At 27.3% G+C, this 22,831-nt stretch overlaps 5 protein-coding genes across 5 annotated transcripts; 2 read left to right on the top strand and 3 right to left on the bottom strand.

Moving 5' to 3' along the window:
* Positions 1-253: 253 nt before the first annotated feature.
* On the top strand, positions 254-3,110 carry Bma-nhr-239 (ubiquitin-conjugating enzyme E2 G1, putative; the record flags this gene model as incomplete). Its single annotated transcript, XM_001896680.1, has 5 exons — positions 254-398; positions 1,304-1,378; positions 1,906-2,069; positions 2,515-2,614; positions 2,872-3,110. 5 exons carry the CDS (start codon positions 254-256, stop codon positions 3,108-3,110), a joined length of 723 nt encoding a protein of 240 aa, XP_001896715.1.
* An 800-nt stretch (positions 3,111-3,910) lies between these two features.
* On the bottom strand, positions 3,911-5,801 carry Bma-ubc-7 (Uncharacterized protein; the record flags this gene model as incomplete). The annotated part of the gene is made up of 5 exons (XM_043077742.1): positions 3,911-3,991; positions 4,374-4,552; positions 4,970-5,067; positions 5,283-5,382; positions 5,756-5,801. The coding sequence occupies 5 exons, from the start codon at positions 5,799-5,801 to the stop codon at positions 3,911-3,913; spliced, it is 504 nt and encodes a 167-aa protein (XP_042933676.1).
* Positions 5,802-10,256: 4,455 nt separating this feature from the next.
* Positions 10,257-12,435, bottom strand: Bm8935 (Uncharacterized protein; the record flags this gene model as incomplete). Its single annotated transcript, XM_043077741.1, has 6 exons — positions 10,257-10,454; positions 10,745-10,936; positions 11,028-11,225; positions 11,433-11,552; positions 12,063-12,142; positions 12,411-12,435. 6 exons carry the CDS (start codon positions 12,433-12,435, stop codon positions 10,257-10,259), a joined length of 813 nt encoding a protein of 270 aa, XP_042933675.1.
* Positions 12,436-14,332: 1,897 nt separating this feature from the next.
* Positions 14,333-17,469, top strand: Bm8934 (Thioredoxin family protein; the record flags this gene model as incomplete). Its single annotated transcript, XM_001896684.2, has 6 exons — positions 14,333-14,401; positions 14,748-14,909; positions 15,254-15,397; positions 15,721-15,898; positions 16,763-16,941; positions 17,263-17,469. The coding sequence occupies 6 exons, from the start codon at positions 14,333-14,335 to the stop codon at positions 17,467-17,469; spliced, it is 939 nt and encodes a 312-aa protein (XP_001896719.2).
* A 693-nt stretch (positions 17,470-18,162) lies between these two features.
* On the bottom strand, positions 18,163-22,823 carry Bma-kel-3 (Kelch motif family protein; the record flags this gene model as incomplete). The annotated part of the gene is made up of 12 exons (XM_043077740.1): positions 18,163-18,304; positions 18,662-18,802; positions 18,976-19,126; positions 19,210-19,414; positions 19,639-19,793; positions 19,868-19,977; positions 20,186-20,350; positions 20,900-21,083; positions 21,379-21,609; positions 22,115-22,218; positions 22,334-22,481; positions 22,799-22,823. 12 exons carry the CDS (start codon positions 22,821-22,823, stop codon positions 18,163-18,165), a joined length of 1,761 nt encoding a protein of 586 aa, XP_042933674.1.
* Positions 22,824-22,831: the final 8 nt, after the last annotated feature.

The raw sequence follows: 22,831 nt of genomic DNA, 5'->3' as shown, positions 1-22,831 counted from the left end.
CATGACGTACGTGAAATATGATACGTAAATATGATTTTTACGTAATGTTATATTATTTCTGCAAATGTTAACGTGAAATATTACATTAATTAAAGGAAGGAAAGTATTGCATGAAATATAACAGAATTAATTGGTGACAATATTTAATTTTAACCATTAAATATTTTAGATTTCAAAAAAAAAAATAAACAATTTAATATTGTCTACTTTTAAGTATGCAATATTTCGTGCGCTAATTTGCAACACTTTCTGCATGATTGTATACAAAACATTCAGTTTTTGTGCTATATATAAGATTACAGCTGGTGGTAATAATTGTCCGGTTGATAAAACACGCCGGAATTGGTGTCCATCTTGCCGATTACGCAAATGCTTTCAAATGCAAATGAACCGGAATGGTAAGTATGAAGGAATGAATGGTTTGATAATCATTGAGAGATCAAGAAATGAGAGGAAATAACTTCTTCTTTCTTTTTTTTTTTTTAATAAAATTTTATTTTTAGAAAGAAATCGATCATTTCTTTGTTTCATTCAAATTTTATTGTTATTTGAAGATTGATTGAAAAATTTTCAATCAATTTCTATTCTTAGTTAATTTCTATTAATTCATATTATTAGATTACATGAAATATACAAAATATTTTTTTATTTTTTATTACCACTAATCGTTAAAGTTTAGTTAATAGAAAAGAATTTTCAAATGAACAGCGCTAAATTATTTAAGAAAAATACCTAAAAATTCAATCATTCAGAAATTCTGATTTAATTTTTTGTTTTGAATGATTTAATTTTTAGGTATTTTTCTTAAATAATTTAGCACACTGTTCATTTGAATAGTGAAAAGGTTGAAGAAAATTTCAAAAAAAAAAAAAACAACTCTATGATAAGTATAAGTATCTGATAAGTATATAGGATTACCAAAAATCACGTGAGGTTAAACGTGTTTCACGTAAATTAGAAGCAAAAACACATCTGTAATGTCTTTTTTTAGGATTTTTTCTTTTTTTTTAGAAATAAGAATCAGATAGATTTATAATAACAAAATTTATTAATAGTAAAAATATATTTACATATACTATTACTAAATTCTAGTCATAGTTATAATCTTAATTCAATGTCTTAAATTGGAATATATTTAATTTCAATTTATTAACATCATTCAAACAATTGTTTTTTTTTCCTATACTTTTCACCATTTCTTCTTTACATTTTAGTGAATAACTCAGAAACTATGCATAAATTGTGTTATGATAAAATTTATTTCAAATTTAAAAAATTTCAACCAACAAATAATTAATTATAGCTGTGCAAAAGGAACGTGGTCCACGTGCAGATAAACGAGTGAAATTATTAATAGAGTATTCAATCAGTGAAAAAAGTAAGTTTCTATGAAAAATTTGTTGTATCAAAATTGATCGATCAATAATTTCATCTACAAATATTTGCTTTTTCTTTTTTTTAGAGTTAATAATAGGGAAATTGATAAGAAATAATCCTTTAAAATAAATACTTATAATTGAAGTAATTCTGTATGCTAGGAATAAGCTTATCATAAGCTTACAATAAAGCTTATCAGAATGTAAAACTAGATAATATTTATTAAGCATCTCTGCTAAAAATAAATTAAAATAAAACAATTTATCATATCATTTAAGTGATAAGTATCATTTCAATGATCAATGTATAGCAAATTGTATGCCAAAAATATGATATCCAGTATACTAAATTGATTAGATAATTTGAATAACTGATATAACTGACAATATATTTTGTCTGATTTCTGATTAACTTCACTAAATCATTTTAAAATATAAATTATATTTATTAGTAAATAAATTCAAATTTTTATTCGTTAGCATAAAATTTAAATCAAAATTATTATATCGAAAAAGAAAACAAATTTAGAAGAGCAAATACTAATAGAAGCAATTCGACGTCCACTCAATACAATTTTGATGAGTTTTATTTCACCGGCAGATAAATTTATAATCCTATCTCGTTACTGGCCAGCATTTTTCATACTTCATTGCACTATCGCTATAGATATACCACCTCTTCGTGATCTAAAGGTTAAGCAAAAAAAACTTCTCAATCAATTTTTATAAATGATCACCAGGTCATAATATGATCTGATCAATTTAACTAATCAGTAAAGCTGAATTATTAATTTTTGATATAACTAATTGATGTTCAGTAATATATAATGTTAGAATATAATATAAATATAAAATATATCTTTAGTAATATAATGTTAAAATATAAAATATATAAAATATAATGGTTAAAATAACTGAAAAATTATTAAAGTTTTCACTTTCATTTTTTTTTTTTTCTTTTGCTAAAATATCACAGAGATCAATGATAGTTAAATAAGTTTATTTTAGAGATCACAATTGAAATGTTTGAAATTTCATTTAGAACAGAAATTAATTCATCCAAAATTACTTCTAATTGTTCTTAAAATAAAAATTTATAATGATTGATGCATAAACAATAAGGAAATACTTTCTTCAGTTGAACGAAGTAATACAATCAGCAAGACAAGACGATTATATTAGCAATTTAGATTGTGAAGAAATACGACTAACAGTATGCTACGCTCTTTGCAAATTGGGTTATTACTTCTTGAAATAATCTTAATGTCTAAATAGCTCTTTTTTTTTTTTTTTTAGCTTAATATTTGTTTAATTATTTATCAGGTTTACTTACATATTCATTGCCATTTCTTAAATTATAATTATACTTAAGTTCAAAAATTCAATTTTATTTATTTTTAACTAAAATTTACTCAAATAGAATGAATATGCATATGTCTTATTTTCCTATTTTTTCGAATTTTTCTATTTTATTTTGTAGTTTATATTATTATAGGTCGAAAAAATCGAAAGCTGAGTTTTGCTTCTAGTCTGGATAGTATCTATCGATATTGGTTATCACGTCACTGCTCCATCTTTTATCCGCATTTGTTAAATCGAGACGAACGAATTGTGAATTACACCGACTTTATATTGCTATATTGTGAGCATATTTCGATGATCAATGAGTTTACGCCATCTACGCATCCAGTAGACGTAATTCGAACTCTTTTACACATTAATAAATTGACCTGATTACATTGCATCATACCGTTCAGTATGTAAAACGTATTCTACACTTAATGTAAAACATAAACTCAGATATTGTAACAAAACATTTGTAAAAGTCCCTATTTATTGGTGCTTTCTCTTTTATTTTGTGATGAAATTAGCCTTATTTTGTTAGCCTTGTTCATTGAGTTCAATTAAATACCTGCAAAAAGAAGACACCAATAATCTTTGACAGAGATTTATTTCTTAAACCAAAAATCTTTGACAGAGATTTATTTCTTTTATCTCCAGGATATATCTCCGACGGATTAGAAATGAATCGATATTCCAAACATTAAGAACCTAGAAATATTCTTTGTGCATGCTTTGTTGTGATAAAAAACGTCCAGCTATACCATATGTTGCACATAGTAACTAATTTTCATTCATTATTCCATTCTTATATGACTGTTCCATGATAATGATTTAAATTCATATGACAAATTCTTTCAATTTTTTTCTTTTTTTTTTTTGTTCAATTGTTGAAAAGATCAATTTTTCAAGCACATTTGTATATTTCAAGATAAATCATAAATCACACAATAAAAAGAAAGAAAAAAAGAGAACAAAGCAATAAACATAACGTGTCATCATTGATAATAATATAATGGATCACATCTTGCACATCTTTTATTAAGACCTGTAAAATGATAGAACATGAACTGAATGGGGGGGAGGAAGTGGGGAAGAAAAACAGATTCTAATAACAAAAATAATAACTCACAGCTCTAACAATCATCGTAAGAGATGGTAAAAAGAGTGAATAGTAATTCACTATTTCACAATTAACAACCCTCTTCTTGACTCTTTCGAACGCAGGCTGCTACACGTTTCTTGAATTCAGCAAAATTCTCGCGTTGCATCTTCTAGAAGTAAATTCCTAGCTCATGCAGATGAAAAAAAAAAAAAAAATGAATTTTATCAAACTTAAAGCTTAGAAGAAATACAACAGCAGTTTGACCATGAATGAACTACTCGAATAGGATCTACAATGCCAATACTAAGCTATTTCATCTAATGATTGGGCTTATTGTTTATATCTCACTAACATATTGCAGTATGTTTTCTAGGCTTGTTTAAAGATTGAGAAACGCATGTTATACTGCTCCCTCATTAGTCAATCAATTTTTGTCATTCTCAAACTGCAACAGAAAACTTCGACATTTCTATATGGACAAATTTTCACAGCTCGAAATATGTATTCATTTGTAATTACTAACAGCTATAGTAAAAATCAATAAATCTTACCGCGGCATCAACATTTGCAGGTGAATCGTGATTTGGATCTGCAAGCATCGATATAACAGAAAGAAGAATTGTTTCTACGGTATGCACAGGTAACCACCTTTCTTCTGGCTTCTCGTAACCCCATCGATCATCTCCTGGTTCGTGCAATATCGATATGCAAACATTGCCTTCCTTGTCAACTGAAGAAAAAATTAATGAACCAAAGAATACATGAAAAAAATTAAAGACTGGAATATCATTCAGCATATTAAGAAAATGGCGATCCCGAGATTTATTAAATGTGTATTAACTGCTGGAAGTAACACATAACAAGCACCAATCAAGTATTAATTTTATGAAATCATTTATTATAACACCGTATAAGCCACCGCTAGTTAAGCACTTTGTAACTTGAAGCAATTTATCCTCCTGTAATCATGACAAACTTTTCCATCATTAAGCTGAGGCCTCAACACTACATAATCGGAGTGATCAAATGATATTTCATGGGAAGAAGGTAATATAGGCAGGGAATTTCTATATTAAATAAGATTTAATTATCCTTTCTTTATTTGAACACAAATTATTTTTAGTGATAAAATATGAAATACACATACTGTTCGGATGCCAAATTTCAGAAATGAACTTCATCTTTGGCGGCAACAATGGGTATTCCTTGGGAAATTCCAGAAGCGCTTTAAAGAATCCTCCTTCGCTAAAATAACCAGTATTTTTAATTTGTATCGCTGTTTTCATGCAAAAAGAGCTGCGCTTTACAACATATATCCAAAAGTTCATGACATAAGGTCATATCATAATGGGTTCAAAAGGTCAACTGCGAAAACTTTCCGATGAATCTTATCCAACACCTTTCGACGACTGTTTCTTGGACTATTTTTTTTTTTTTCTAAACAATTTAAATAAACTAACTAAAGCGTGTCAGGCGGCCCAATAACAAGCACTTCCCATTTGTAGATGTCATCACCTTGAAGACCTGCTGAAAATCCATCAACAGGAACTCGTTTTAATTCTGCAAGAAAAATAATTACATCTTTGACGAACTTTTACGTATTTTATAAGTTCTAGAAACCTTAGCATGTGTCTCGGTATCTGGAAGTGGTGGAACTAATTTCACTGATATTTCATTTTCCTTTTACTTCTCCTTTTCATTTCCACTTTAACTTATATAGGTGCACAAAAATTAATAGCAGATATTTCCTAAAAAAGAACTTAACCGAAAACCTGCGATACTAAACCTTACTTCTGATTGATTTTTGTAACTTTCCTACATCAATAATCCATAGCGAATATTTACAAAAACACGTCCAGGTGTGAATTTGAGTTATCCAAATGAATGGCAAATGCAACTAATTTAGGTCTAGAATGTTCAAGAAAATTCTTACCTGCAAGTTGTTTTCTGAGAAGAAGCGCTGACTGCAATTCACCCATACTCCTCCACTAAAATAAGCCCACTACACCGCCAAAATAATAACAACCCTTTCTTTGTTCACCGAAAATGCAAACAACTAATTCTAGTTATTACAAAATTAACGAAAACAAAAAAATCGATAGCTATATTGAACAAAGACGAAGTACCATATGTAAAAAATGATACAACATCGCGTAATTAATAATTAAATATTCACTAAATGATATGCTTTGATGAACTTATTTGCTTTGATGAACTTTTTGCGGTATGATCGTGCATATTACATAGATCATCAGCTCATTATCAAATAAATAACCTATGGAATTTGACATATTTGAAATAAAACTTTACAGTACTCATTATTAGGTAACATTTAAAATTTCTATGTTAAGTCAAAGATCAGCTCAATAAACAAACAATATTTTACCCTATTACTGTCATTTCCTTTATTCCTCATTCAAATCCTTTTCAAAAATAAGCAAAAATAATGCAGAAAGAAAAAGAAAGAAAAATTTAATGATCACTTTTTTATGGTAAAATATATATACATAGAATAATTTACAATAAACTGAAAATGATAATTTAATTCAATTTTTCTTCTTTCTCTTTTTTTCTTAAATTAACACAAAAAAGATTACATACAAATTTCATCAAAATCAAACAAATATACTCATAGAAGTATTACTTTAAAACTCCAAGATATTATCATAGAATTGTACGCACTTCTAAATTTTCACGGTTCATTACTTCTATCAACATAACATACTGACATTTTGCATGGTCGACAATTGATGTCAGTGTAGCGTATTGCACAGTCTATGGATGTTGAAATGACATTTTGTGAAGGACAGTTTTATGTATGTTATTTATTTGTTCATTTACTGGGAGTTTTAGGATTTCCTTGATCTCTCTCTCTCTCTCTTCTACTTCTCTCTCCCTTTCTTTTCCTTTTTTTTTTTGGTTCTGTCTCTCTCTCTCTCTCTCTCCCTCCTACACATTATTCAGAGATCGTAAATGCACACTTGAAATTGATAATACCACAAATATTGATCAACGGTAATGGTGTAATTGATAAGTGATATGATTGTAATTGATAAATACAAGTAAATTTATACAAAAATGAATGGATGGTTTAGTTTTTTTTTTTTTTTTTTTTTCTTTTTAATGCTATTTAAATGATTGTTACAATATTGTAATTGTGATTTAATATTGATAAAATGTTAAGTTTAATTTAGCTTCAAATATAAGATATGATGTAAAAGATGTGATCAGAAGAAGATCATTGACTTCAATGAGATAGATTTTTTTTTGCTCAGCTTACATTAATTGTATTACTAAAGTTAAAAATGATATCACAGAATTGATCGACGAATCTTGATTATATTTCTTTAATGATAATCATTCTTTTAATAGGTATGTATTATCACTATTAATGAACATTCGATCTTTAGCTATATTCCATTCGAACATCATAAATGATCAGTTACACTATATAAAAATACAGTGATTGTTCCATTTTTAAATCATTTCTTTTTCTTTTTCTTTTATTAATCCTGATAAAAAAGAACATAGGAATTATCTAGTTGCAAGTAGCTGTTATCAAAAGTTTAAAAGATTAAACAGACATATAAATGATATTTATCACATAAGATTCTTTGTAACGAAATTAAAAAAAAAAAAAACACATTATGAACTAAATGTATGTAATAATGACAAGTTAAATATTGTATGAAACAAACGATATAAGTTATAAATGATACTAACAAGATAGTTATTCTGTAAATTTTGAAACAATGAAAATAATTGCTTTTTTTTTTTTCGAACATTTCCATGTTTTTTTTAACATAGGAATAAGTATTCTCGGGTATATATGTATTATATATGAATGAATTTATGAAAGAATAGTTGAAATATAATTTTAGTTACCTGAAACTATTGACATATATATGACATCTCTACGTATCTTAGAATTACATTAATTTTGTAAAAAGACTCAAAATTAATTCAGTAATTCGTTGATGATGATCAATTGGACAGAAATTACGAATAATTTTCTTTCAAATAAGTTTAAATTGTAATGCTTCGATTATTAATAGCTTGGAATAAATGAGGGCCATTTAATCTATATTTTAGCAGCATAATGATGAATTGAACAGAATGATTTGATAAGCTTCTTGTCACTGATCTCTTCTGAATATTTGATCATAAGTGTCGCATAGTTTCGAGATACGATATTTATTATCTATAAATTGTTATGTTTGATACTATGATAACCAGAAGAATTATCCTAAAAATATTCAAAAGTGTAAAAATATATGTATTTCACAACCAAATAAGTGATAATACGATAAGCATTCTGTAATAGAGTGACAGTCTAATTGATAAATATCTTCCAAGATGACTTCAATATTCAATATATTCTCTATTCTTTAAAGCTCCTTTAGCAATAAGAGAATGCTGAAGGCAAAAAAAAAATTTTTGAACAAAATAGAGGTACTAAAATATTAAGATACCTGTACCGATGTACAGGTATCTTATATAAAATTTGCTAAAAATTTGCTGCATGAAACTTACTTAAAAAAATTGCAAATATATTTTAGAAAAATGAAGATATCGTGAAAAAGTTAAAGGAGTGAGTTTTTTGTCTTTAAAATTGATGTCAGTTTATACTTCAAAAATGAGTAAGATAATATCAAGTAAATATGTTGCTTGATTATTATGAGATTTAAACGATATGATTTACCTTGATTTGTCACTTGTTGTATATATTTCTGTCTTTTTACTCCTTTCTTATTTTTCAGTCCAAATGTTTTATCTTCAGTTAATTTTTCCATCTTTTTCTATTCAACTTTTTTATTTTTTAAACGTAAAAAAAAAAGAAAGTATTTTAAGATGTAAATAAGGAACTCACAAAAAGTAATTAACTGATAAAAATTACAATTACTACAAAATACATATCAAGATGAGAATTGCATTAAAGTAACAGCAATACATGCTATCAGCAAAAATGATGAGAAATAAATAGTGAAAAGAAATTTTTTTCACGAATAAACATGTAAACTTTCCCATTGATTTTATAAAACATCAATTGATAATGATATCCTTTCGATAGAAGAAACTTTTAAAAATTTATAAAATATGAAAAAATCCCAAAAAAAAAAAAAAAGACAACTGCTTGAAATAAAGTTTGTATGATAATAGTAACACTAAGAAATGAAGTGAGAAATGATATGCATATGAAAAACAATCATATCAATTTGTCAATATGCAAAATCTCTATGGACAATATACATATATATTCTCTCTCAAGTTTGATTACAAGAAAAACAAAAAAAAAGAAAAATTAGCAAAAAGAAAAAAAGAAAAAAAAAGAAAAATTCTTATTAGTTTAAACAAGTGAAACCATTATTTAAATATTGTCAAAAGAATAGAAAGAAACCGCTAAAAGGAAATAAATCTCTATGGAAAATTTCAATTAACTTAATATAGCACAATGTGCAAATCTTATTATATAAAATGATATGTCTAGATTTTATATAATAATAATAATAATGAAGAAATATAACGCAAATATGCAAAATTCTAAATGTAATTATAATTTTCATTTTTAATCATTTCCAAAAATTTTCAATAGTATTGAAGCAAATAATACATGTGCCGTAATTTAATAAGGAAAATGATGAATAATAAAAACTGATTATAAAAGAGAAAAATATTTGTGCTATATTTTAATGTCAAACTTTTTATTATGAAAAATCATTTGAGAGAATGTTCAAGATAATTTACCGTTATCATACGGAATTTATCGTAATTTAAGGAAATGTATGGGATTCTACCATTTGCTTAAAAATGATACCCAAGAGAGTAAATTGGAAGAATGGATGATGACATTGAGATATTAGATATTTAAATCACTAAAATTTTTATGAATCTATCACCTGCTCATATTTTGGATAGAATTGCAACTGTCAAGTGATATCTACAAGAAGACATCATTTACATAAAACGTCATTCTCTAAAGAGCTATTACAATTCAAATGATGGGTAGAAACTAAAAAGTGACAACCCTATTAAACTATCCCAAAACAAAATTCTATTTTATTTAGATATTATTCCATAAAATGTTTTATTTATTTATTTATTTTTTTGGTGAGTAATCAAACCAACGATGATAAATTCCTAGATTGCACTTAAATTAATTTACAAATTTCTTTTATACAGCTATTTTCAAAAGCCTAGCAAAATTTTACACTTGGTTTCCGCTGTTATGATGATAATAAATAATAACAATTTTCCAATTCTATTTGTATTATCATCTTGGTCCTGTGACAATTTATTTCAGTTATCGATTTTTAAGCTAGGAAATGAAAAGAGAAAGATATAATTTGTCAAAAATCAAGCATCAGATATAATCAGTTCCTTATTTTCAACACAACAATTACAATTAGCATAGCATAGGGTATCAAAACATGCCTTTAAATTTGGGATGTAGTATTATCTTTGACTTTTAAACTGTTCAATATGTTTAAAGCACTAGCGACCACATTCATCAACTGCACAATTTCATCAGGTTTCTTTGAATTTTCCAGTTGTTCCAAAGCCCATGCTAATTTTTGAGTTATGGCATTTTCAGCATTCTCCTCCAAAACAGTTACTTTCACGCTATCGTTATCCTAAAATAGCATACAGTTTAAGAGGGAGAGAGAGAGAGAGAGAGAGAGAGAGAGTTCAATGAAATCAAAAGAAGGAATTATTAGAAAACAATCAGTTCTAGACTGACTAGAAAACTAGTAATAACCGGTAATACATGATGCAATTTACAGTTTTACAGAAAAAAATTTATAAATAAATTAAGAAAATGAACATTAAAATTAAATTAAGCTTACAATATAAAGACCATCGAAATGTCATTTATTACTACTTAATTTATTTTGAAAATTGAATTAATTCTGCTACAATTCACCTTAAATGGTGTTGATGAAGCAATACGTTTAGCCTCTTCCAGAAAAGTAGTTTCTGGATTTATTTCTCGATATGGTACAAAAGATGAAATGGCTTCCGTATTGGTGAAAGAAGCAGTAGCAACTGGAAATGTCGTTGATGACTGATCAATTGTTATACGACGTTCTTCACCTTCACCTTCACCTTCATTTTTCTAAAATTGATGACAATTTTCAAATTTCCTTCATTCTAGTATTTCTATAGTAACATAAAGAAAATCAAGAAATAATGCAACTTTTCGATACCATATTATTGCGAAGTTGCTGATGCCAAGGAGCTGCTTCGATTGATCTGTTCACTGCATTCAAAAGTTGATTTGTAGTAGATGTTAAGCCGCAAGTTGTATAGGTTGGTGATGAAAGAGTTAAGGATGATGAAGTTTGAACAGAAGGAGATTCATCAGCCAGCTGATCTGATTCTGAACTTGAACAGCAACTACCACCCTATAATGTCCATCATAGGATCTTATTTTAGTACTATTCATTTATTATTGTAAATATTTGGCTCATTTGCTAATTAAATTCATCAAGCAACAATTTTATAGTCTTCTAAAATAAGGATCTTCAATCTTTTAACGTGTAAAAACTTTTGATAAAGAATGGGAAAATATAAAGATATGAAATTATCAGAGACAACTTATAAATACTTACAGACTGCAAAGATCCAGTACAATCCCGTTTCTTTTTCTTCACAATCATCTTCAAAGTTTCTGTATAGTCTTTTGATAATTTTAGCGATCTCATTGCTGAGTAACAGGTTGATAACGGTTGCTGAAATATACAAGTATTATTTAATAATATAACAATAGATTTCTACAAATAAAGCCTCTTGATAAAAGTTCACTATCTATATAGTTGTTTGGATTACATAAGTAACTATTTAATATTCAAGTTTATCCCAAAGTTTCTAGAAATACCTGCTATATTAACGGATGCGAACATTATAGCATACTAAAAAGGAAGTTCACAGGTTGAAATTTGCTAAACTTAAAGAAATAAGGAAAATAAAAAATGTAAATCAAATTTTAGACCTGAACTTATACCGAAAATTTTTGTATATTCCATTAAATAAAGTTCAAATGAAAAAGAAAAAAAAAAAACAGAAAAATGACATTTCACTATCATTCACTTCTTTACCTTATTCCTAATATCAATACTCCAAAGCAAAAATTGGTTGCAAATTAATCTGACGATATCAAGGAATCATCTAAGTGTTCTTATGTATGATTTTTGGCTCTTTACGTAAATAACTATGTCAAATTAATTTATAATTAAAAAGACCTTAAGTTCTTGAGCAATTTGCAAAAAAGTTAATCCTTGTTCACGTAAGCAACGTACACTTTCACCTAACTTTCGATTTTCTGAAAAAGATCAAAAAGAGTATGAAACTATAAAACATAAATAAATCCTAAAAAAAAAAAAAAAAAAAAAAAAAAAAAAAAAAAAAAAAAAACCAAATCAAGAATTTAGGCAATATCAAACTAAACTGTCCCATTTTACAAAATGAAAAGCTTGAGAGAAAAAAAATGGAAAATTTTCTAAGATATATGAGAAACGAGAAAAGAAATTCATTAAATCTCTTTTTTTTTTTTTTATATAACAATCAAATAGATACGTCCGAATACTTACTTTCAACACTGCTTACTGTAATCATCGTTCGTTTTTCTTTTAGTATTTGAATAAAACAAACTCCTAAAATAAATGTAAATTAATGAATATACGGCAATACCATGTAGATATTGCAGCACAAAATAAACATCAAACTTATTAAACAATCATCAATGGTTGGTTATACAACAAAAACAAACTTATTTGCCAGCCATATAAAAGAACATTTCTCGCTCAGCAAGAAAAAAAAAAAATTATCATTCTCTTTTAAAAATAAAAAAAAAAAAAAAAGTACATATGAAGTTTTATTGTGTGATAAAAAATAATCCTATGAATTATATTAAACTGTAAGAAACATTCATTCAACAAATTTTCTTTTTTTTTTTCTTTTCATCATAAAGAAAAAGAAAAATTTATTGAGCTTTTTTTTTGTTTTTTTTTCACTGCTAATTGATGTTCTAAAGTTTTTTTTCATTTTATGATGTGAAATATTTTGTTGACAATCAATGAAAAGAAAAAAAAAAAAAAAAAAGATTAAATTGATTAGAAAAAGATGAAATATATTTTCAAGAAGCATTAGATGATGAATGAAAGAGTGTATCGTTGTGAAAATGAATTGAACACTTTTCATCGATTAATTTCGTTTAGAATTTTTGAATGTTTGTTTGTATCACAAAAAAAAATTACACCAAATTTGCTGTATAACTGTCTAATTCAATGAATGATACATCCTATTTTATATTTTAAATAACAGCAAAAAAAAAAAAAAGGAAAAAAAAAAATTAATATAAAACATACAGATGCAATGATATTTGTCGTTCATAATAAGTGAACAAAATTGATAATAATTATTAATGTAAGGGGCACATATATTTTTTTTTTTTAATAAATTATTTTTTTTTTTTCATTTATATTTTTTAATAAATTATTTAATAATTTTTTTCGATTAGATTAATTTAAATCATCTCATTCTATCTCTTTCTAAAAAAATAAAAAAAAAAAAAAGAAACCATACATTCTATTACATCCTAAATATATAATATATACTTTCCAGTATTGAATAATTTAAAAGATGAAATGATTATATGATTTTATAAATTATTATTTGATATTTAAACTACTATTAACTTATCTATTACATCCTAAATATATAATATATACTTTCCAGTATTGAATAATTTGAAAGATGAAATGATTATATGATTTTATAAATTATTATTTGATATTTAAACTACTATTAACTTATCTATTACATCCTAAATATATAATATATACTTTCCAGTATTGAATAATTTGAAAGATGAAATGATTATATGATTTTATAAATTATTATTTGATATTTAAACTACTATTAACTTATCTATTACATCCTAAATATATAATATATACTTTCCAGTATTGAATAATTTGAAAGATGAAATGATTATATGATTTTATAAATTATTATTTGATATTTAAACTACTATTAACTTATCTATTACATCCTAAATATATAATATATACTTTCCAGTATTGAATAATTTGAAAGATGAAATGATTATATGATTTTATAAATTATTATTTGATATTTAAACTACTATTAACTTATAATACCACACTATATTTCTTAGTTTGCGTAATAAATCAATAAATCATAAAGTTATTCGCAACAATAATAATTCATTTTCATACATAATCATAATTATTCAGTAAAATTTTAATGACTTCCTTAAAAATAGTTATTTACGCAAAAAAAAAAAAATGCTCATTTGTCCGTTCTAAAACAGGTTATAAAAGTGGAAGAATTGGAGAAAATGATGAGAATGTAAAACGGAGAGAAAAATGGTGAGAAACGCATATTACACTTTTTCGATTACTTGGATCAAAGTGTCGTCAAAAGTGTCATCAGTATCATCATCATCATCTACTACAGCCATTATCTCTACTCCTTACGGAAGGACGAAATGTTGCGAGAAATTCATATTTATTCATTTCTATTTCTTTCTTTGCTTGGAACAATAGCTGAAACAAAGGTTAGAATATTAGCAATTATATATATATATATATTATTAAATGGTTTAAATCAACGATAGTATAAACGAAGAAGTGCGGAAAGAGATGAGAAAAGAGGAGGAGAAAAAGGATAAATTAGGATAAATAATTTAACAAAGAAAATCAATTTTTATCGATAAAAGTAGGAAAAAAAAAAAAGGGGGGGGGGGGGGGAAGGGGAAAAGAAAACGAGAAAAGAGGTTAAATGTGACTGTATTTGGCATGTAATAAAATTACATCATCACAAGAAGATGAACTGATTTTCCAACAATATTTGATATTATCACTGATAAAATGCATAATTATTCAATATTGATTATACTACAGATGAAAAATTTGGTTACTGAATTTGTGAAAGAATCGGGATCGTCCATTTTTGATGGTAATAAAAATACAGAATTTGCAATATTAATCGAATCAAGAGAATCCGAAGATTATGATGATTATATGGATGAATTCAAGAAAGCTGCAGAGAAATTCGAGAATAAGGTTTAATCATTTTTATATTAATTAAGCATTATAGAATTATGCAAAAAGTAATCCTATATAGAGACTTTTATGAAAAAATGTCCAATATTGAAAAAGTATGAGCTAAAATTAAATAGCACATTTTTAAGTCTATACATCTTCTAAAACTATCCATTGGTGATTCTTCAACTTAAATTAGATTTCTTGCTGTTTCAAAAAAAAAAGTATAATTTCGTAGTATTTACACAAACAACAAAAGAAGCGAATATTTCAATTCCAAATTCTTTCTAATTATAGCAATGAAAAATGTTATATATATTATTCGGAAAGACTAAATCTAGACCAATTATTCAACAGGTATTTAGGTGCAATTTGTATATATCAATTCGGATATAGAAGAAAATTGGCAAATAATCGAATTTCTCGGTTTAATAGCAGAAGATGTGCCTGGTGTATTATTTGTTGGTCTTAAAAAGCACTTCAAAAAGTATAAAGCAGAAATGAAAGAAGTAAGCATTTCACTCAAAAGATAGTATTTATTTTCTAAATTACAAACTTATGAATTTTCTGAAGATGAAGGATGAATTCAAAATTCCATTTCTCATTATGTTCCATCAGTATAATCGTTTTACAGAATTTGTGAAAAAATAACAGATCACATTATTAAAAATGAAAAAGTAATAAATACTACACAGACAAAATTAACCAATATTTCATTTTGAAGCATTTCGCACACTTTCCCATAAATCTAGAAGGTACAATTTCTCTATAAAAAAAAAAAAAAAAAAAGAATTTAATACCACTTTCACTGATATCACTGATAAATTTAAAGATAACAAAAGCAGAAATAATTTCATTCGTGCAATCATGTTTGGATGGTAAAGCAATACCTTTTTTGAAAAGTGAAGAAATTCCTGACGATTGGAATAAAAAACCCGTGATTGAATTAGTAGGGAAAAATTTCGAAGAGCAAGTATTTGACCCAAAGAAAACAACCTTCGTATTCTTCTGTAAGTTTTCTTCATTTCATTACTTGATATTTCTAAATTAATAAAAACAACATTTATAGAGAAAGAGAGAGAAAAAAAAAAAAATAAATAAATAAATAAGAAAACATTGGAAGAGAAGGCAAAGCAGAAAAAAAAAGTAATTTAGAAAAAAAACTAATTTAAAACTTGTTTTCTCGCAAAAAAAAAAAAAAGAAAAAATCATTACAACGTTCAATATCGCTTAGTAAAAACATAAAAAAAAAAATTCGAAAAATATTGAATCAATTTTTTATATTTCAATACATACATTACACATTATAATGATTAAGATTTGTTTTCAAACAATCAATAATATATTGAGCGAAAAATGATACATAAATTTTCTAACAAAACATTTAATACTTTATGATTACAAAAAAAAAAAAAAAAGCTCTGGTTACAACGCTGAAATATTTCATATTTCTTATATTCTTTTTTTTTTTTTTTAAAGAAAAAGAAATTCAATGATGATAAAAATAAATTATAATATAAATTAGCATATAGTACAATAAGCTATAGGACTGTTTCTATCTTAGATTGAATTATCATCAGTTTTCAATTAGCCATAGCAATAATTGAATTTTTCAAAAACCAATTGCTTATGTTTGCTACCACTACTACTAAGTGACATGTGACATCATTATCTACTACGACGAATCTCAATGTGCAAATGCAGTATGCTTCAGTAAATTGTTCATTCCTATCAATAATATTTACAATATGGCTTATTTCAAGGAATTTAATACGTTCAAAAAGTGAATTTAATTTAAAGGAATTTCATTTAAAATGGTTTTTTTTTTTTTTTTTTCAATTCATTGAAAAATTCAATTATTATGATTGTTACAGATGCACCATGGTGTGAAGCATGCCAGAAAACAATGCCAGAAATAGAGAAACTTGGTGAACTTTATAAAAATAAGAAAAATCTAGCAATTGCCAAAATGAATTCAATGAATAATGAAGTATTTGGATTACCGATACTTGATGTACCTACTATAGCATTATTTATTAAAGGATCAAAAAAAGTTTGTCTCTTTTACTAATACTTTTCTTTTTGCTTTCCCACAAATCTTTATCAATACAATAGAATATAAATGTAATTTAATTAGTAATATAAATATAATTTGATAGTAGTTTTTACTAATACTTTTCTTTTTGCTTTCCCACAAATCTTTATCAATAAAATAGAATATAAAATGGAAATATAAATATAATAAATTTGATAGTAATAATAAGCGTTGTAGAAATTCCACAATATTTTAATTAAGAAAAATTTCCCAAAAAAAAAAAATAATTGAAAAAATCATTCAAATTACATCAAATTTCCTTTCCTATTCTTCTTCTAGCCTATTTATCATACGGAAGATGAACGCACAGCAAATAATTTCTCCAAGTTTATTGCGATGAATTTGGAAAGCAATGAAGAAAATAGTATGAAAAAGGATGAAAAAGAAAGAGAGAAAGAAAGGAAAAAGGAGAAAAGTAATGATGGAAAGAAGCAGCTAAAAGATATGAATAAGGTGGAAGAAGCTAAGAGTAAGGATGAACTTTAAGCTAAAATTTTTACGATACGATTAATATTGATCTCTCTTCTCCTGATATCCATATCTCTCTTTATCAAATGAAACACACACACCTCCCTCTCTTCCTATCTCTCTGACTTCATTCTCTTGTGCTACCAATAATTTTAGTTTATTATATTTACTTAGTCAACTTTGTTATGTTGAGAAATTTCAAAAAATAAAACAACAAAAATGACTTGTAAACAAATTAAAACCAATAGCTTATGAATCGAATTAGCAGCGTTTCTAGTAAAGTTTTTTTCCTTTTTTTTTTTTTTTTTTATACATTCTGTTCCACGTACAGTGATCACTTATTATGATAAAAAGTACTGGAAATATCGTCAAAAAAGGCATAAATAAAATTGAGTAGTCATTGTGATCTTCAACCTTATCTCCTTCTCACTAATTTTCAGTCTTCCAAAGGGAAAATTTAAATCAAACAATAAAATTTATAGAAATAAACTTGAGGAATGTATACTATCGAAAAAAAATGCAAATAATTTATTATTAACAAAATTTGGAAAATGATAGGAAAAACACAGAAATGGTAATGAACTAAAGAGTAAAGAAAAAAGAATACAATTGGCTTGTTATTATCTTCCATTATTAATAAAAATAAAATTCGTAAGAGAACAAGATGATTCATAATTCAAAGCTGCCTGCAAGAAATGCAGAAATCACAGGTTATGATATTTTACTTGGATGAAGTGGTATCACACCTATACCAACACCACCTTCATGCGCTACCATACTTGTTGTCAATGTCCATCTATCCTCCTCAATATTATACGTCTCCATGGAACTCAAATTCGAAATGCCATCATAACTGAAATAATCTGTATGCAAATTTCTCATAATAATTTCTTAGCAAAATTTCCACAATTCAAGAAAGTATATCATAGAAATATGAAACCAGAATATGACAAAATCTCAAGTTAATACACTCTAATCTAATTAAACATTTGTAACTTACACTGAACTGGTCACTTTATTTAAGACTGCTATATAATTTAGTGTAGCAACCATTCCGATAATGGAGAGATAGCGTTACAAGCTTGACAGAATTATGTTCGTAACTCTCGTGATAAAGAAAAAGCAATAAAAGCAAACATTAAGACAGTTTATTTTTAATCCATCCCATCATTTACTCCACCTCTCAAAATGAATGAATGCAATGACAAACCCAGCAATAGCATAAAGAACACCAGAATTGGAAACCAGTGATACTCGACTTCTTTTTAAATGCATTGGTGACAGTGGACTCCACTCATCCTTCTCTGGTTCGTATACTTCAACGCTTTTCAGAAATTGACAACCATCGTAGCTGCAAAAAAAAAAAAAAAAAGGAAACTTATTTACCAAAATCTAGAAATGCTAAATTTTAGCCAAATTTGGCATTACAGCTATGCCATACAGAATTTAAAAACTTGTCACTTGTTTGAAAGCAAATATAAAAAGAAAAAACAAAAAATGCATGATATAAAAATAAATGTTTACCCGCCACAAACATAAATTTTTCCTCGAACAGCTGCAGCTCCTAGACGACATCGTTTTGTGTTCATCGATTTTACCATCTGCCATTCACCACTATCAACATTAAGACGTTCAACAGAGTTAAATATTGACATTCCGTCGTGTCCACCTATTACTGCAACGCAGTTTTTTTACACCTTCATTTATCTTTTTTAGTTTCACAAAGATATCATCATAAATTTATCAGCAAATTCTTACCATAAATGTAATTATCGATAACAGCTACACCCGCAGCAGATCTTTGCTTGTTCATTGCAGTAGTTAGAGTCCATCGATTTGTACAAGGATTATAAACTTCGACTGATGCAAGTGAACTAATCCCATCATATCCACCGCATACATAAAGGCGATCATTCACTACAGCTGCTCCAAGCGCGGAACGTTTATTAATCAACGAACATACCTGTAAAAAAAAAAAAGAAAAAAGTGAAAATTTTACATTGAAGAGAGCAAACAATACTCTAACATTCCATTACAGTACAGTTTAGTGGATCTTTTGAAAATAATCTTATTAGGCTTTAAAAGATGTTAGCAGAATAATCTCATTGTCTGGGTCATTTTTATATATCCGTCTTAATGTCAGGAGAGATGAAATAATGTGTAGTATATCTTCATTTCAAATTCAACCTCAGCCCATTTATTCTGATCCGGATCAAAGACTTCAACAGTACGAAGTCGATCATGGCCATTGAAACCACCAATAGCATACAGCATACGATTTAACACAGCAACACCTACTCGTGATCGAATTGAATTCATCGGCTGTGCTGATGTCCACTTACCTTTAAACATGGTAATAATTGGTCCAAGTGTAGAAAGTTCAATAAATGATATGAAGATAATGAAAGACAATTACCAGTCATTGGATCATACACCTCAACAGTTGACAAAGAATCACCACTATTCGTCAAACCACCAACTGCGAAGATTAAACCGGGAACATCAAAGCAACATCTCTGCTTCGTTCTAGACAAAAAAAGATTTTCTTCCCAAGGAATTTTAATTCCATCCATAATTTGAAACAAAAAAAGAAATCTAAGCTTTATTGAATAAATAAGATTTGCACTTATCAAAAGAGGCAAAAAGTTCAACAAAAATGACAATTTTTCAAAATCTTCTTGACCATACTTTGAGTTATTCTTTTATATTTCTAAAGTAGAACAAGCAGTTGCACCTGAATTTTTTAAGGAACTTCCTTCGTTCTGGCATGAGATGATAATCTTTTGCCTCATCAATTAAATCACGACAATCAAGACATTCACGGATAAATGGATGAGAAGCTACATTATCAGTAATAAAATGAGGTTTCAGTAATGGCATCCTGACGCATGTAAGTACCCTGAAAATTGATTTACTAAGGAAATATAAAGTCATTCACAACTGAAAAATAAAATTAGAAAGTGTTTTCTAAAATATACGAATGAACAGAATTCTATTTTGATAAGTCAATATATTTCAATAGTGTACTATCATGAAAAGCATGAGCTCATATGGTAAGTAACAGAGAGCATACGAAGAAGGAACTTTTCGTTGGATAATTCAGAATTTTGAATTTTTCTTGCATATATGATCAATGTAACTAACTTTTGCATTCAAGTAATAATCTCTTTCTCTTCTCTTGTTCATAAGTAATTGTTCAAGAAGTTTCTATCCCATAAGTTCAAAACGTAAGATTATAATACCCCTACCTTTGCTGTTTGTTAGTTCAGTGCACTGATTCTTTTGTCAAAGATGAGAACTCTCCAATTTCTTCAAAATTAAATCATATCCAGTTGTGAAATGAGGGAAGCCAGAACAAGAGAGATATTTACAATGAAGCAATTGATAAACAATAAAAATAATTTCCATTTATCCACAATAGCATCCAATCTTAGCCAAAAAATATTACCTCGGTAAATATTGTTTCCTTTCAGGATTATGCTGGACCCAACGCATACATGCATCAAACATTTGCTCTTCACTTTCAACAAACAGTTCATCTCTGTTCAGTATTGTTATCAAATCATCTACTGATAAAGCCAAATATTCTTCACCTTGCGATACCGATAGAAAATGTTTGTGGAGGAAACAATCTAAATCATTTTTTTCTAGAATAAAAACGAGACACTGAAGAAGTCAGAAGGTAAGGATAATTTTGAAATGGTAAAATATATACATTTTTCTATTTCTTCGCTTCATCTTTCTTTATTCATCATCGCGTCCTTACCAGAAACAATTTTCATCCATTCTCCATCTTTACAAGATTATTTTACAATATTAATGAGCCACGCACTCATTTCTCGAGAAAAACTTCTAGAGAAACGTGAAATATTCTGGTAATTTTGGAATGAAGGGGAATAAATAAAAAGGAGACATACAGTTAGATACCTGCCGAAAGGACAAGTGATACACAGCCAAGAGCCATAGCAAAGGATCGTATACCAAGGACGTTCTGTGCCTGCAACCTACACTTTAGAAATTTGGAGCATTCATCTACGATTCCATTGAGTTGCAAAAAATTTGCGGCATGCATCATGCTTTGCACATTTGCAGCGGTTATCCTTATGCTTCCCGTGTATGAGAAAGCTATCAATTGCTCCAATGTGTCCGGCTCGAAATCTTCATGAAACAAGTAGAAAAAAATGAAATGCAACATATATGGTATGGATTTTAATCCAGACAATGAAATATAGGTAAATAAAGCATCCTGATAAACTATCAAGTTCTAATTTATATAAGAACTAAACAGTGAAACTTAAAAATGCCTCTCTATTGAATCGCAGAGGAATGAAAAATACCAATTATAACAGTATTCTTCATCTTTTATTTCCTACTTTTTTTTACATTAGTTATCTAATCAGTTTTCTCCATATGCCAATGAGGATAACGTTTCTCAATAATTTCAAAGTCAAAGATGTTGGTTCATTCTATGAAACTCCGAAATCTTATTTCGAAACATTTAGCAAGCCACAAAAATCCAACTTTTATGTAATATCTCCGCTTATCAAGATTTAGGTGAAGTCAACGGAATAATATTATGGTATTGCTAATAATATGGTCAAGATTTTTCTGGATACTGAATATTACTGACTGCAGTAATTCCACCCATATGTCAAAAGTCAACCTTTCAAATGAATCTCTTCCTGCTGACTTTCAGCCATATCAGCTGTAAACATCGCTCGGAAATAGGGAATTGTCGCAGCTAGAACAATACGATGAGCACTAAATCTGAAATTATTTCTAATTCTATTATTGTGAATCATTATAAATATGAAAAACTTCTATAACAAACCAGAAAATATGTATTATATGAACAACAAATGGGGGTTTCTTTTGTACAAACCTGACATTACCAACAACAAGTATCACATCACAAAGTTTTCCGGCACGACGAATTTCTTCAAAGTTTGGAAATGCATTAGCAGCCAATGAAGCACCGCATTCAAATACCATTACCTCATCATCATCTTCATCACACATTGTTAGCAGCGCTACAATTAACGATTTCTGATTTCCTCTTTATTAAAAAAAATGGTTTAATAAAAATAACTGTTTAACACTGCAGAATAAAACGAATACAAAGAAACTCTTAATTGCACAAAAATATTTCCATTGAAAGTTATAAATAACGAAGTGTTAAAAAAAAAAAAAAACTTTTCATAAAACAAGAGTGATTCAAGAAAATTAGAAGTAAAAGACCTTTTTTTTATAAACTATATTCAATCATACAGAAAATTTCTTTGCATTTCTAGGATGAATCATTCCAAATATATACACCTAACAAAATGGAAAAATATATATAACTTACAGATATATCGTTGTGTATCTTCCATATTCGTCT

Source organism: Brugia malayi (assembly GCF_000002995.4).
Source record: "Brugia malayi strain FR3 genome assembly, contig: Bm_v4_Chr1_scaffold_001, whole genome shotgun sequence".
In the NCBI taxonomy this organism is placed as follows: domain Eukaryota; kingdom Metazoa; phylum Nematoda; class Chromadorea; order Rhabditida; family Onchocercidae; genus Brugia; species Brugia malayi.
This window is presented reverse-complemented; position numbering and strand designations above follow the sequence as displayed.